General features: G+C 38.1%; 1 protein-coding gene across 5 annotated transcripts; it reads right to left on the minus strand.

Annotated features, from left to right (window-relative positions):
• Positions 1 to 635: 635 nt before the first annotated feature.
• On the minus strand, positions 636 to 12,858 carry Larp4B (La-related protein 4B). Of its 5 annotated transcripts, none has more exons than XM_089468882.1 (8): positions 12,754 to 12,858; positions 9,903 to 10,662; positions 9,591 to 9,840; positions 8,924 to 9,316; positions 7,781 to 8,863; positions 5,706 to 7,707; positions 5,211 to 5,639; positions 636 to 5,150 (listed from the first exon to the last, which is right to left on the minus strand). In XM_089468882.1, exons 2-7 carry the CDS (start codon positions 10,646 to 10,648, stop codon positions 5,446 to 5,448), a joined length of 4,668 nt encoding a protein of 1,555 aa, XP_089325008.1. In that variant the 5' UTR covers positions 10,649 to 10,662; positions 12,754 to 12,858; the 3' UTR covers positions 636 to 5,150; positions 5,211 to 5,445. The 5 variants fall into 5 exon arrangements, with proteins under 5 accessions (XP_089325008.1, XP_089325007.1, XP_017863041.2 ...); XM_089468881.1 differs by having other exon boundaries at positions 12,747 to 12,843; XM_018007552.2 differs by lacking the exon at positions 12,754 to 12,858 and adding an exon at positions 11,351 to 12,342.
• Positions 12,859 to 16,232: the final 3,374 nt, after the last annotated feature.

The raw sequence follows: 16,232 nt of genomic DNA on the forward strand, positions 1-16,232 counted from the left end.
CAAATTCCGATAATATACTGAATTTTCGTTCTGATTCTAAAACTAACCAGATCTTGATTTAAGTTCTTTTACTCAGTCTCTTTATTTCCATTTCGTACGATAAAAAAAAGGTATAATATTCCAAGAACTAACAATATCTATGCGCGATATTCCAATTATAGAAACAAACTCTAAACTATAGATCAGCTAATGTGTATATATAAGGTATAACTTTTTTGTAGGAACATCAAAAATCGTTGTGAATTGCATTAGGGAAACGATTTAGATTGGGGAAACAAAAACCCACTTAGTCAAGCTAGAGGCCTTTTTACATCGCAATAATTATATATAATAAAAAAATTCTAAAAAAAAAAAAAACAAAAATATTTTATTGCGAGTTATCTAATCTTCAGTTTATACTGTGTATATATTAAAATATATAGACATATACGAGGGCAGTTTGAAAAATTTGCAGCAAAATACAACAAAATTTAACAAACTTATATACATGTTAGTTTAATGTTGTTCAGACTGCGTATAATACAAATATATATATACATATTCATATATACATATATAGATAATTTTTCTGACACCCCCTGGAAGCAATTTTCGACTTTGTTTACAGCATCTTTTTTTTGCTGTTTTCTGTTATATTTATTGTTTTTTTTTTTTTTTTTTTTTTTTTGACATGTTTTATAATCTTTTTTCGTTTCTGGTTTCTCGTTTTTCCATTTCTTCTTCGTCTAACTACAATTTAATCTACATTTATGTTTTGTTTGCTTTGTGTTTTTTTTTTTCCTTTTATTTGATTCTCGTTTATATGATACATACAATAAAATAAAATATGCATTTATGATTTGTTTTTGTCCGCTGTTATAATATGGTTTTTCATTTTATCATATTTTCACTATAGCTTTTGTTTTTTTTCTTTTAGTCTGAGCTCGTTATAATGTATATATGTATATATATTAATATGTGTTTATATTTGCTTATACATATACATATATACTATGTAACGAGCTTTACATTTCACTCTTAAGTATAGAGAAAAAGTGAATCACGCTGTTGATGGTTTGTTGTTATTGGTGTTTTGTGTTGTTGTTGCTGTATGGTAATGTTTAATATAATTTATGTATACTTGCTGCATAGGTAATATTGTTTAGTTAAATGTTACATTTTTAGTTTATAGTGTAATCATATGCAAACCTTTTTTTTCTCGTTTTTGTTTTTTATTTTATCTTTACAATTATCAATTTTGGTTCAATTAATAATATTTATTATATACTTTATTACATGTGTTTCTGTCTCTCGCTCTCCTCTCTTTAACAGACGTCCTCTTTGTGTTTATTATTGAATGTGTTTTTTGTTTTGTTTTTATTTTAGTTGATAACAATGTGCGTAAGCATTTCCTATGCAATTCACTTGATAAAAAAAAAAAAAAGTTTTAAACTAAATTTTAGGCCCTTCACAAGCAGCGTAAAAGATAGAATAAAATAAGAAAAAATATGGAAATAAAAATGAAAAATTTATATGAAATATTGGTGGCAGTGGCCAAATAGATGATAGATAATGCATAAGGGATATTCCCATGCAGCTTGTTTATAGGTTTATATATATACATACAAATATTTGTATATATTGATATTATTATTATTAAGGCAGTGCCAAATGAAAATAATAATAGAGGCATCCATGTTGCCGCCCTTGTGAAAGGCATATTCTTTCAATAATAAATAATAATGGTTCACAATCAAAATAACCATAATAATAATAATAATAATGATAATGTCTTGAAAGCTATTTGAAATGACTGCACGACAATTTGTTAAGAAACGGACTGAAGTTTGTTTTAGGTCTGGCTGCATGTGTGTGTGTGTTTAGTTGTTGCATATAGATTTTGTATTATTGTTATTATATATCATATTATTATCAATATTATTAATTATCCTTCTGTTTTGGTTGCTTTTGTATAGTTTAACAAGGTGTCATGTGTGAATTGTCAGTGTCATATGCGCTGCTTAAATGTTTAAAAAATAAATAACTTAAGAACTGAGGCTTTACAATAACAATTTTCATTTTTTAAATTAATTTATTTGTTTGCCTTAAAATTATTTAACATCAACAATGTTTTTTTTTTTTGTTTCTTTTTATCTCTCCATTCATTATTCATATCATATCTAACTCTATAAACCCCCTCTCTCTCTCTCTCTCAGAGAGTATGATCGTTCCAGAAGCCTGATTCTTGTTCTTGTCGAGGGTTGGGGTAGAGCGGCTCTCAAAATTTGGGCAAACAGTATTCCAACCTATTCTCAGTTTATTTATTTATTTTTTTTTTTTTACATGCAATTGAAGAACTCTCCCAGTTGCATAATATCACACAGCACCCATTGAAAGGCCATGCTAAAGACCCCACACCTCGTTCATCGAGCCAGACTTCTGGACAGCTGCCACCATACTCATTCTGCCAGCCATCATCATAAAGTGCATTCTCTATACAGCGCACACACACACAGCTTCAAAACCAATTCGAATCAATGTATGAGTGAGAGTTGAGGAAATTGATGGAAGCAGTGAAGGCTGATCAACTATAAACTATGAATTTCATGTGAGTATGTGTGTGTGTGTGTGTGACAGAGAGAGTGTGAGAAGAGAATATAAAGATACTGTGTATATATGTGTGTGCGTGTGCCTGTGTGTATGTACACACCACTGAGCAAGGGGGATCAGCAGAAGCGGCTCCAATTGCAAACAAATTTAGCTAAATATCTCAAATTGGATTTTTAGCGGATTTTGTTTAATTGAAGTTTGTCTGTGCGCCTGCTTGATCATAAATTGTTTAACAAATAAAGTTTAATCCTAGTATGTACTAAGGGGCAGCAGTTGTGTGAACTTAAAGCAAACACCATTGCGGCTACTCAGTGGGGCGAGGATACAGAATTTGTGGCATGTTCATATATGTATATATATATGTACATATACATATGAGTATATATATTTATATATATATATACATATTTATAGTATAGGCACTTAGCATATTCGATTGTTTTATAGAATCAAAATATATATTTTTATTTTAAATGAATACACACACCCACACACACACACATACATATATATGTATATATAATATAATGATGCATGTCGCAAGTTTCGCGAACTGGGTTTCGGGGATTATATATCTATATATATATAGCGCTTGCAGGATGCATTTGGTATACTATTTAATTGAGAGAACTCACTCGCATAGAAGAAATTGGATTATGAACCCAATAAGAATTATCTTGTGTTTCTATTTTTTTCTAATTGGAAGGAGACGTTCGTCAATTGTTGCATATGCCTAACTGTATATGAGGGATTATCTCTTAACATATGGCTTAATGCTAGCATTAGCTTAAGGGGCTGTATGTGTAGTATGTATATATATATATATAAGCATAACGTCTTCCGATTTGTATGCCTTAAGTTTAATTTACATTCCTAAACACTTGAACTTCAATCAAAAAAGTCACATAAAGCATTTTGTGCGAACAAAAATAAAATCAAATAACAAAAGAAAAATAATGAAAGCAAAATAAAAATTAAAAACAACAAATTTATGGATGAGCATTAGTTTAAAAAGAATATGTTTTAAGAACTTTTTTGACATAACTCATATGTAAGAATATAGGTTATATAGTTATATATATATAAATGTCGATTATATATATATATATATATAGATAATTTTAAATGCCTATTTGTGTTGTTCTAGACCGAATAGAAAGTTCAATGTGTGTGTGTTTTTATTTTTGTTTGTTTGTGTATTTAGTTTATGGCACCTTTTTGTTTTGTTTTGATTTTTTTTTAGTTGTTAGTGTCGTTGTTTATACAAAAATATTTTTGTATGTTTTGTTTTTCATTAATATTAAATAGTTTTTCCTGTCTACGCGTTATAAAATTTTCTTTAGTTATCATACCAGTTAAACATCAATTGTTTTGTTGTTGTTCTTGTAGTTGTTTTTTTTAAATGTGTGAAACCATCAAACTGAGAAAATTGCTTTTTATATATGTGAAAGAAATGCAATTTGAAAATGTATGCAAGTATTTCCATATACATTTGTATAAATACATAAACATATCATACGAGAGTTGTGTGTGTGTGTCTGTATGTGCCAGTCTGTGTTTGGGTGTGTACAAGGCTCCACTAGGATGTGAAATAAGTACAAAAACAAATTCCAAATGTTCTAGGTTAACTAATACGCTATATCAAGAGAACAAAAAAACTTCCATGGTTGCAAAACTGACAAATGTAAATTATATATATGTGTATGTATGTATGTATGTATGTGTATGGGACTAGCTTATATAGCCGGTTCTATAAATAAAAGGGTAGAACTTTCATATAGGCTATATACTCATGCATGATTTACTTTTGTTTCAATAAGCAAATGAAAATGAACGACGATTCATAATGAAGCATCACTAGCGATGAGTAATTCGTTATTAATAATAATTAATGCTATTGTTGTTGTGTTGTTTCGATAATTAGCTAACATCTCGCGATCGTATGCGACTTGGCTGATTCCAATCAAAACATACTTTACATTAATTGTAATTGTAAACTTAACTTGGGCATATAAACTCACATCTTCCTCTCTTTATATATAGATATTTTATATATATACACATAGGTATACATATATAGATATTATATATATATATATATATATATATATATATATATATATATATATATATATATATATATATATATATATATATATATATATATATATATATATATAGATATATATATGATTTTCATTTTTCCATCGTTGCGCTAATCTACATGTTTACATGTTAAATATGTATGTGTGTGTAACTACTGTTTTAAAGCTAAGGTAAATTAACTTTTAACTGGTTATACATATTTATATATATATATATATATATATATATATATATATATATATAAAGATATATATATATATATATAAAGATATATATATATATATATATATATAAACTGTATAGGAGTAGTGTGTGTGTGTGTGTGTGAGTGAGTGAGTCTGTGTGTTTGTTTTCATTAATGTTATGCACCATTATTCCTTTGCCTACTCTTTAATAATATTATATGATAACTGGTCCAAGCTGGTCGCCCTTCAATCACTGTAGCGCGACGACAACTGTAAAAAGAAAGAATCCTGAAATATTACTTGATAATGCGGTTATATATTAACACTAACCTTATATATGCCTCCTTGGTTAGCTCGTAAATATATCTATATGCGCTTATAGATATATAACAAAAAACGGCGTTTGCTTGTATTTACACATGGAATTTATGTACAGAAGGGGGTATAGTTGTATGATGGGGTTAGCTTTTTAATGATACAGCTATAAAAATATATATACACTGCATCAAAGCTAGCAAAGATTTCGATTTCACATTTGTCGCGGATTCGGCGACTTGCTTTGCTTTTAAGAGTTATTGGCTCTTGATTTACGCCCACCGCCGCCGGTGTTCGTATTATGATCAGCGGATGAGCCAGATCCGTAGTGCTGATGTTGCTGTTGTTGTTGTTGCTGTTGAGATGGTTTCTCCTTGCTCTGCGGACGCAATGTGCCGGCAACCTGCGCTGCATTTGAACGCGACTCGCGCGAATGAGCAGTGTCTACAATAAAAAGATCGTTAGTTATATGTATCGGCTCTATTATAAATAGTTATATATTATATATACCCTTTTCTTTGTTAGCAACAGCAACAGCTCCGCCTGAAGAGCCTTTGCCCACCTGCGTGGCATTTGGAGCTGCAGCCAAACGCTTGTCCGTTGTAACAGTCACTGCGATTTTATCGACGGCATCACCAAAGACTAACTCGAGCTTGTGGCTCGTGGTTGTAGGAGATAAAGCGCCTCCATCTTTACTATCCGAGGCGGCCTTGTGATGCTGTGCCACTTGTGCATAGCTCAGCTTGGAAGCTGTTGCTGCTGCAATATTCTCCGTTGACACTGAATTAGTGGAGGCGGAGTTTGAAGTGGAGGTTGCGACACTTTTGTGTTTGCTGGCATCCTTATTGAGCTCCTTTTTGGTGGCAGCGGGCATCTGTTGCTGCTGCTGCTGCTGCTTCTTGTGGTGCTGGCTGGTCAGACTCAACTCGTTTAGGCAGGCGCCAGCGCCCGAGATCGATACATTATGCCCATAGTCATTTGTCATCTGTTGTTGTTGTTGCTGTTGCTGTTGGCCATAGCCCTCGATTAAGCGCGGTTGCTGCTTGTTGCCGTGTATTGGATGTAACTCATCCTCAGTCTTGTTTGATTTATCAGCGCCAACAGTAGCACCACAAGTAGCAGCAGTGGCTGCTACTGCTGCCGCTCCGGCTCCTGCTCCATCTTCTCCAACAGCACCAGCTGTTGTTGTCGTCGCCTTGTTGCTGGCATTGATATTTGGTGTTATACACTTTATCACATGGATCGGGTTATTACTAGAGCTCTGCTTAGTAAAGTTTTTAGTATTGTTGCCCAAGGGGCGTGACGGCTCCTCAGCCGGCACCACGGCCATTGCTGGCGTGGGACTAATGGCCAGATTACGTTGCTGTTGCTGTTGCTGCTGCTGTTGATAGTGCTGAGGCAAATGCTGCTGTTGTTGCTGCTGCTGCTGGTGATGTTGTTGTTGTCTGTTGTGTGTTCCAGCAGCAGCAGCTGCAGCATCCTTGCGTCCCTTGTTGCCTTTATTGCCCGTGCGTACGACATCGGCGAGTCGATTCTCAGTTGCCCAATTGCCGCTTGCAGCTGTAGGTGCAGCAACAGCCGTTGACGAGTTGCCGGAGGTATTGCTGTTAGCATTGCTCTCCGTATTCGGATGATTGCTTGATCGCTGTTCTTCGCCTCCTCCTCCACTGCACTCGGCTACAGCCTGACCTTGCTGATGAGCTTGAGTTGGAGGCGGCTTGTGGCTTACGCCGCTCGCCGTAGAGTTGTTGCTGTTAGAGCTATGTATGGAAGCCTGGTTACTATGATGATGATGCTGATGATGATGGTGAGCTCCATGTGCCGGAGCCGAAGTCGCAGGCAGTGGCGGAAAAGCTGCAGCTTCCAAATCAAATTGTGGCGGTTGTACGGGAGCAGCTGATTGCTGCTGTTGTTGTTGCTGTTGCTGCTGCTGCTGTTGCAGCTGCTGCTGATGCGAATTGTGACCCTGATAGCCCATGCTGATACCATGATGCAATCCGCCACGCTCGCTACTGTTGCTGCCAGCACCGCCTCCTCCGCTGCTGTTACTTGATCCAATGTTGTTCGACATATTGTTGCTGTTTCCTCCACTATTGTTGTTGCTGTTATTATTGTTGCTGCTGTTGCTAACGCTTAAGCCGCCACTGTTGCCCACATTGCTGCCGATCGAGTTATGATGGTGATGATGATGATAATTATGCCCCGAACTCTGCTGTGCAGCAGGCACATGATGTTGCTGCTGCTGCTGTTGTTGCTGAGACGGCAGTGCGCTATGATTGTGATTGCTATGATGATGGTGATGCGCCATGGATGCCGCATGCTGCTGAGCATGATAGTTGGGATTGTAATTGTTGCCTTTGTAATTCCCGCGATGCTGGGGCGGTGCCGGCTGTTGCTGCTGCTGCTGAGACTCATGAGTGTTATAGTGACTCTCGCGATTCGTCGACTGCACGTTGCTTGTGGATGAGGCGGACGATGAGGAGAGCAACTGCTGCTGCGAACCACCATATATCTAAATTGTGTAAAAAACAAAAGACAATACGTTACGTAAATGGATGCATAGTCAGATATTCCTGCACTCTTACATTAACACGACCGCCTGGCGAATAATTGAGGGCGTTGCCATCTTCATCACGTCGGCGGCGTCTCGGCCGCGTTTGCCAATGCATCGGCTGCGGCGCATCCTTGCCGCCGATGGAAGTGGCCAGCGATGAGGAGGAGCTGGCTGACATGTTGCTTCGACCGTGCTGCGAGGTGGCTGCGTGTTCCACAACAACATTTTCATTGGCCGTTGCCTCCTGCAGCTCAACGGGCTGAGCCGCATGCACCACCATATGTGGGTGATGTGGCTGCTGCTGCTGTGGCTGCTGGCTAGGCTGCGGTGTGAGCGCTGCCTGTGAGCTAGCCGCATAGGTGGAGTGCGTCGTGCTGGCCGCTGGGAATATAAAATGGGCTTGTGGCTGTTGTTGTTGTTGCTGCTGTGACTGATGGTGAGTATGGCTGCTGGGTATAGTTGGCACCTGGCTGCTGTAGTGGTAATGATTGCCATAGTTCTTATCCAGATTCTTTTGCATGCCACCCTTCCAGTTATTTTTTACTGGATAACGCGCGGAGCCAGCTGAATTGGTAGCCACCATTTGTTGCGGCTGCTGCTGCACCTGCTGGCTTGCAGGTTGCTGCTGGTGCTGCTGTTGCACCTGCTGCTGCTGCTGCTGTTGTTGTTGCTGCTGCTGGAGAGGTACTTGCTGGAGTGGATCAAGTACGGCAGCTGGCACCACACGTACAGCAGTCGGCATTATAATATTATGTGATGGAGTCTGCTGCGGTTGCTGGGTATTGCGCGGTGGTTTCGAGCGCGGCTCGCCACGTGGTCCTCCACTTCCAGCACCGCTCAGATTGTTAGGATTGCCGCGATGATTGCTGTTGTAGCGTCCGCCACCACCACCGCCGCCGCCCTGCGGCTTGTTGCTGACAATTTGTGGGGTAGGCGGCGGTGGTGCAGTTGCGAAATTGGCGGCAACGGCCTGCGGTGCCAGGCCATTGGCAGCAAATATATTGCCACCAAATTCATAAAAATTTTGGCCCTGCGCCGCTGTGGCTGCTGCTACGGTGGTCGGTTGCCACGGAGCAGCCATTAGCCCTGTATAGAATTGTTGCTGCTGAAAGGGCTGCGAAGAGATTAAGGAGACATTAGATGAATACATCATTTTTTCGATTACACCACTTACAATCAACACCTGTGTGTTATACGGTACCGCAGCTGTCGTTAAGGGCGCACCATTGGGCGCATAGACGAAACGTTGTGGTGCCGCACTGTAGCTAACAGCAGCGGCGGCCGCAGCAGCTCCTGCTGCGGCTGCCGGGTCATACACTGTGGCCGTTGGCGGTGAATTGAGACGAAACCCGTTTTTGATATTTGGTACAGTAGCTCTTCTATTGATAAACGATTTGGGCTTGATGCGCGCCATTATGGGCTTTCCCTGAAACTCTTTGACTTCCTCTCGCAAATACTTGAAAGCTTGTTGGGCATCCTCATCCGATTCGAATGTGATATACCAGGAGTTATTCGCTGCAAACTCACAGGCAATGGGTCGTGGGCAGTTCTCGCTGCTGAACAGCGCCTGTAAGACATAAAGATAATTTGAATGAGTTACAGATGTGTCATCAATATAATTTATAATTAGTGTACGCTAATTATATGATGTATATACGCTCAGCTGAGAAATTATAATTAGCATATAGATGTAATATATAAGTACAAGCAGTCAACATCTACATTTACTATGTATTGGAGTAGTCATAATCATCAATATTCAAATTCAAATGTGAATGATATGAAAGTCGTAATTAAAATTTGATTTCTGGATGAGTAGATTCGATTGTTCGCTCGTTTACCTTGACGTCATCGAGTGGTGTGTTGTCGGATATTTCACGTAAAATGATGATGCAACGCTTGTGGTTGGGGCGCACGCGCAAACCTTCATCATCCACTTGGACGTTGGGTGATTCGCGCAGCACCTCGGTAATCAAATTTATGTCCTTTGTTAGTTTCTTAACAAGATTAAAATTGGCCACTGTCTTGATGAGCACATATTGATCGCTGTCCATTTGAGACAGCAGATAAGTATCGGTTGCCAGATTTTCTCTGTAAACATAAATTCCAATTAGTTTCCATACATTATTTGGGAATATAATTTCGTTTATTACCTGGAAAAGTAGTAGTCCAGCTGTGTGGCCAGCATCTGCTTTAGCTTGTCCAATGGCATTCCACATTCATCAGCGGCGAGCTGCTGCTGTTGTGGGATAAGTTCTGGCTGTTGCTGCTGCTGCTGCTCGAGTGCAACTAAATTCGTATTGTTTACGCCAGGTACGAGGGCCTCTGTTGTATAGCAGACCAGGTTGCCATCTTGAGTCTGAGCAATGGCTCCATTCATGATGGCGTATTCAGTATTGTCGATTGCGTGATTTGCCTGAATGCTATCGCCACTGGACGGCAGCGTCGGCTGCTGAGCCGGATGGTGGCCGTACTGCTGCTGCTGCAAATGCTGTGCTGGGTGCGTCTGCAGATGCACTTGGCCCGGCGTAACTGCCGTTTGGATGGTCTGCGTTGATTGCTGTTGTTGCTGTGCGGCAGCTGCAGCGGCAACTGCCACAGCGTGGGCGTGCGTATGAGAGATGATCTGCTGCTGTTGCTGATGTGGATGCTGTTGTGGTTGCTGTTGTTGTTGTGGATGCTGCGCGGGCTGTACTGTTGGTGGTGCTGCTACTGTTCCTGTTACTCCTGTTGCTCCTGCTGCAGCGGCTGTGATCAACGGTATGTGAGCGGCTGCTGCTGCTGGTTGCGGAGCTGCAATTTGGGTTGTGGTACCAAACAGATTTGTGGCTAACATAGCCGTTTCAACAGGAACATTGGGATAAACAGGCGGTTGAATTTTGACTGCATCTCCATTCATATAGACGTAACCTCCTGCAAGTTGGCGAGAGTAAATGAAATTAGTAAGATGTAATCAGAAAGAGAATGAAAATACATAGTTTTTAAAAACTGCTTAGTGGGTATACCTGATTAAGAGCACATTTATTTATTTTATTTTATTTTATTGTATAATGTTGAGAGGCTGCTCCATATATCCCAATTTTCTGCTTTACAAAGGATATAATGTAATTGGAAGCAGAGGATCTAATCGGGCAAATTCAATATGATTCGTATTGTCTGGCTAGACGCGTTTCTTATGGATTTAATTTATATATATACTAATATATATATAAATCTGTATGTATGCATGTTTTTATTTGAGCAAGTTGATTGCAAAAACAAATAAGTGAACAGTCGCCGCCAGCTAATTTGATCCTAAACATAACCACAAAACAGGGGAAGGGCGTGGGGAGGGGGGGCAACCGTGGCTGCTGCAAAAACTTTTGCGTTTTGGCCTCACCTTAAAGTAATGCAGCATACGCTTATGTATGTATATCTTCTTATGTACTCGCCTATATATGGGTACATATACGTATGCATACATGCATACACATGCATTTATGTGTAAAAGTGCGGAGCACTGTTTGTTCCATTGTATTGGTAAATTATCGTGTATTATACATATGTATGTAGTCCCGCATAATGTTTAATTTACAAATTGAGTAGTGCAATTTCTACTAACCTAGGTAATATTCCATGGTAACGTATGTTGGGGAATTATCAAGAATTCCACACACAGAGGCACACAAACACACACACACTCACACACAAACACAGTTAAAGACACAACTCGCTTCTTCTTCTATTTTCAACTCCTCTTTCAAAAACGAGCACCCGACAGACCCCAAAAACTTGCACAAACGGCACACACACTCACGCACGCACACACACACACACACACACACAGTCTTGCACTCGCTCACTCACACACACACACTCGTATTCACACTCACGCACTCACATACGCACACATGCACACGTTGCCTTGTTGCGGCTGCGGCTGCTGCCACCCAGCTGAGGCTTTTTTAGTTGGAAATTTTTGATTTTCACTTGAAATATATTCTTGTGGCATGAAACTTGATTACGATACGCGAAATGCACACACACACGCGATAATCTGCACCGATATTCCTTTCTTCCTTTGCTCAATATTATATTTATTTATTTATAATGCTGAACAATTGCAGTCTTCGCTCATATTCTCATCTCGGCTCGTGCCTCATTTTCTTCCAACTTCGACCGTCGTTGTCGTCGTCTACTTTTCTGTGTCTGTGGCTTCAATGACTTAATTTTTGTTCTCATTTAGTTTTCTTTTCCGTGGCTATTTTCGCTTTTCTTCTTTGTCTCCTTCCCTTGGCTGTTTTTTTTTTTTTTTTTTTGCACTCAAATATACGCAGAATTAAAATTGAATTTAGCCCGAGTACCGAACCAGCAATTGATTTTTTTGTTATTTTCTCACGTCTCAGTTGCACCGCCGCACCAGCAAAAGTCGTTTAAATGAAACAATTGATATTTGCAAATGTTTCCAATAATATTATTTAGTTATTATCGACAACGAACTCGTCACGCGAAAATTTTTTTATAAAGCCAAAAATTTGACGTCTCATCGTTATAGAAAAACTTTCGCCCGTTCCTTTTGTCAAACGTTTCGATACACCAAATGTTGGCACGGTTGCATGCGGCGAAAAACATACAAAAATCAACTGACAACTAGAAAGCGAAGCTAACAAAAAAAAAAAAAAAAAAAAAAAAAAAAAAAAAAAGAGGAAAAAAAATGCAGGACAGGCGCACGCTTTTTGAATATTGAATGGCGATAGAGTTTTAGATTTTCTTATAGTTTTTAAATCTATAACTATTTTGAATGCTATTTCTGTTATTATCGATGGTAAAGCACACGTAATTTAGTGGCGCTGGGTTGGAACGTTGGAAATGAATTATGAGAACTTAATATATATATATATATATATATATTTTTTTTTACTAATTAAACAAAATGCATACAAAATGCTAGGACGTTTAAATGTCACCAATGGAATAGATGTCACAGACAAAAAGACAACACAAACAACTGTACTTACCACGTACATAAATTTCTTCACTCCAGAAATTATTTATTTTTGGTTGCAGCTCTTCTGATACACCGTCGAAATGAATTGAAAACCACTTGTTATGTGTGTTCTGGCACTGACCAAAGAACACATAGATGAGACATGTAGAACAAACTTTTTCACCACCGAAAAAATGTGCATGCGGGACTACTCAACTTCGTAGTTGCTCGGCTCCGTCTCTTACGGCTCGAGCAGTGAAAATACAACACTACAAAGTCAGTTCGTTGCGAGCGCTCAAACGAAATGGTCCCATTCTTATATGAAGCAAGACTATGCGCTATTTGTCCTACTCTCTCTCTCACTCTATCTCTCTCTTTGGTCTCTCAAATCACCGAACTCAGCAGCGCACAAAAATTGAATTTTGTTCGCGATGATCCCAGCTCTTTCCCTTTGAAGTGAAGGGTATACCTAATCATAAAAGCGTTTGGCACGCTCATGCAAACAAAATGTAAGCGTTTGTATGGTTATTCGTGAGAAGGGTATGAAAGCGTTGATACTCATGGAAATGCTTTCGCGACGAGTGTGCACACAGACACACACACTTGTAGTCTCTGGAAACATGAGCATTAGTGGCCTGTGTGCGTAACTCTTGCTGCTTGTAGTAATTTTAAAGCCCAGCATTTGCATTTGGTCGATTTTGTGCTCACAAACATACATACATACATGTATATACATATGTACATTTGATTGTGTGTATGCATGAGATGCGATGCTCACAATTATGGGATATCACTTGTAGAAGCATTTGTATGCCTCTGTGCCTTTACATGTGCGTATGTGTATGTCTTTGTGTGTATGCATGGGATATGAGCATTGGCGTGACCTACCTCAACTTAGAATTGTGTGAACGATTTAGGGTTCGAAATACAAATTGCAGAATCGCATTTATGTACATACAGAGCATTATTTAATTAGACTACTAAAGTGACAAGTGCACTTCCTAATACTTTTGATATTTTTTTTTACTTGCATGATTTTTATGTCATCTTGACCTGTATATGTATGAACATACATATGCTTATTTTAAAAATTGTAAGTTTCACCTGTATACATATGTATGTATGTATGTATGTACATATGACATATGTACATGCTTTGGAATATTTCGGGTTGCAGACTATAAAAACTTCAAATGGGACATGAAATACACATGTCATATTAAGTCATAAAGGCCCATTTGACAGTCACTCTACAATGCAAACCATACATAATTTACAAACTATTAAATCGAGAGACAATTATCTTCCCATTCCATACATACATACATACACATATGCAAATGTATGTATGTATGTGCTTTTACTGCACAAGGTCGATCGGCGGCAAATTTTGGGCTTTACAATTTGCACAGGCAGTTGTACACATAAAGAATACATTTTCGCAACGAACATGCACACACACATTTACAGTATGGGCTTTAGTGTGTGTGCGTCGCGAAACTCAATTCTTTCTCAATATTCTCATCAATCGTCCGTTGCAGTCCCGTTTTACATGTATTTGCCATTATGTGTTAGTGTGGGAAACTTTTCTTGCTGCCTGTGGTATATTGTAAGTGTGTATGTTCATAATACGTGAACATTGGCGTGTGTCTGCCACGGGCTTTTAATTGTGCGAGCGATTTCGAATTAAGTCTGCAAAGGGGAGTGCTAAACGACCTTTTATTATCACTTCAGTGTTTTCTATTGTTAATCGTGCCAAAATTTATATACATAAGTTTTTTTTAAAACTATGGCAGAAGCATGTGTCACACACAAATCAATTGCTGGTGGGAAAAATGTAAATAAAAAAAAATATTCACAAGGAAATGGCGCGAAATGTATAATTGAAGCGTGTGGTGCGAGTTATAGAAAAAGTTCCGTTAATTTTCCCGTTAGATTATTTTCGTTTCCATCAAAAGAATTTTATTTAAATAAGTGGATAAAAGCTTGCAATTTACCTAATAATTTTAAGTGGAGATGCGCTAAAATTTGTAGCAGGCATTTTGAACGCAAGTATATTGGTAAACGTAAGTTAAGAGTCAATGCAGTCCCAACTCTACACTTGTGCAATCTAGATTTTCCTTCAAATAACATTGTTGACATCAATGATGATATTTATACAATAAACATTCAAGAAGAGGATATTGAGCCTTATAAGTATCAAAAGAATAGTTTAGGTAAAGTTTCTGATGAGTTTGATAAGTCGTCTGCCACAGAGCAGCAGCACCAAAGCGTTCAAAATGAAAGTGACGAGGAGGAAAACGTAGCGAACCTTTTGAGCTTTAAATGTAATTCAAAAAATCAATTATGGCAAGATTTGAGCGTCGGTAGGTCTTCTTTTTGTTTAAATTGCTTAAAAAGAGAGCAAAATGAGGTTTATTATAGGAAAAAACATTATGATATGGAAGTAGAGCTTAAAAGAGTACAGGAAGAGCTCCTTAATTTGCAGAAAAAATATTCAGCTTTAAAAAATGTTTCTAGATATAGAAACCATTCTTATAGAATTAGAAAGGTAAAAAAACATGTTAATGTCTTCACGACAATCAACAATTTACCTCATGTTTCTGAAAATTCAAAAGTATTATGTAGAATGCTTTTGAAAAATAATCATGTCTATAATAGTGCTGAAAGGGCGATTGCCCAAAATATTAATTTTTATTCAGCTAGGACATATGATTATCTTAGGGATGTGCTTAATTTAAGACTCCCATGTAAGAAATCTTTAAATCGATGGGCGATTTTGAAAAATTTAGTTCCTGGATTTAATCCAGACTTATTAGAAAATTTGCAGGGCATTGTTGAGAAAATGAGCGCCAAAGAAAAATATGCCGTATTAGTTTGCGATGAGCTCAAAGTAAAAAGAGGGCTTCAGTACAATTCATCTCTTGACGAGATACAGGGATTTGAAAACGATGGTGTAAAACGAAGTAGGTTTTTAGGACAGCAAGTCTGTGTTTTCCTTGTTAGGGGGCTTTTTGAGAACTGGAAGTATGTTTTAAGCTATACGGTTTCAGCCCGTGGCATAAATCATACTGACCTAAAAAAAAAATTTGAAGAAAATATTGGACTGTCGCAAGCATTAGGGCTCAATGTCAAAGCCGTTGTTTGCGATCAGGGATCCAATAATAGAGCAGTGTTTAATAGATGGGGTATTGATTTAAATAATCATAGCTTTGAGGTTAATGGTGAAAAAATTTTTGCCATATTTGATGCACCGCATCTAGTTAAATCCCTTCGAAATATTCTTTTAAAGAAGAATATTTCAACACCAGAAGGTACAGTTTCATGGGGAATAATTAGAAAATTATATGAAACTGAGACCAAGAATTTAACACGTTTATGTCCGAAATTAACCTTAAAGCATGTCAGTCCGAATTGCTTTGAAAAAATGAAAGTGAAATTAGCAACACAAATCTTTAGCCACAGTGTAGCTGCTGCGATACGCACTGTTGTCGAAACAGGTGGGTTTGCCGATTGC

Source organism: Drosophila arizonae, chromosome 4 (assembly GCF_054131065.1).
Source record: "Drosophila arizonae isolate 15081-1271.41 chromosome 4, UAZ_ARI_1.0, whole genome shotgun sequence".
Classification (NCBI taxonomy): domain Eukaryota; kingdom Metazoa; phylum Arthropoda; class Insecta; order Diptera; family Drosophilidae; genus Drosophila; species Drosophila arizonae.

Coding starts and splice junctions, on each gene's coding strand:
- Larp4B (XM_018007552.2), bottom strand. Junction 7,708..7,780: donor CGCCAGGCGGTCGTGTTAAT/GTAAGAGTGCAG, acceptor TACACAATTTAG/ATATATGGTGGTTCGCAGCA. Junction 5,640..5,705: donor TGTTGCTAACAAAGAAAAGG/GTATATATAATA, acceptor TTTTTATTGTAG/ACACTGCTCATTCGCGCGAG.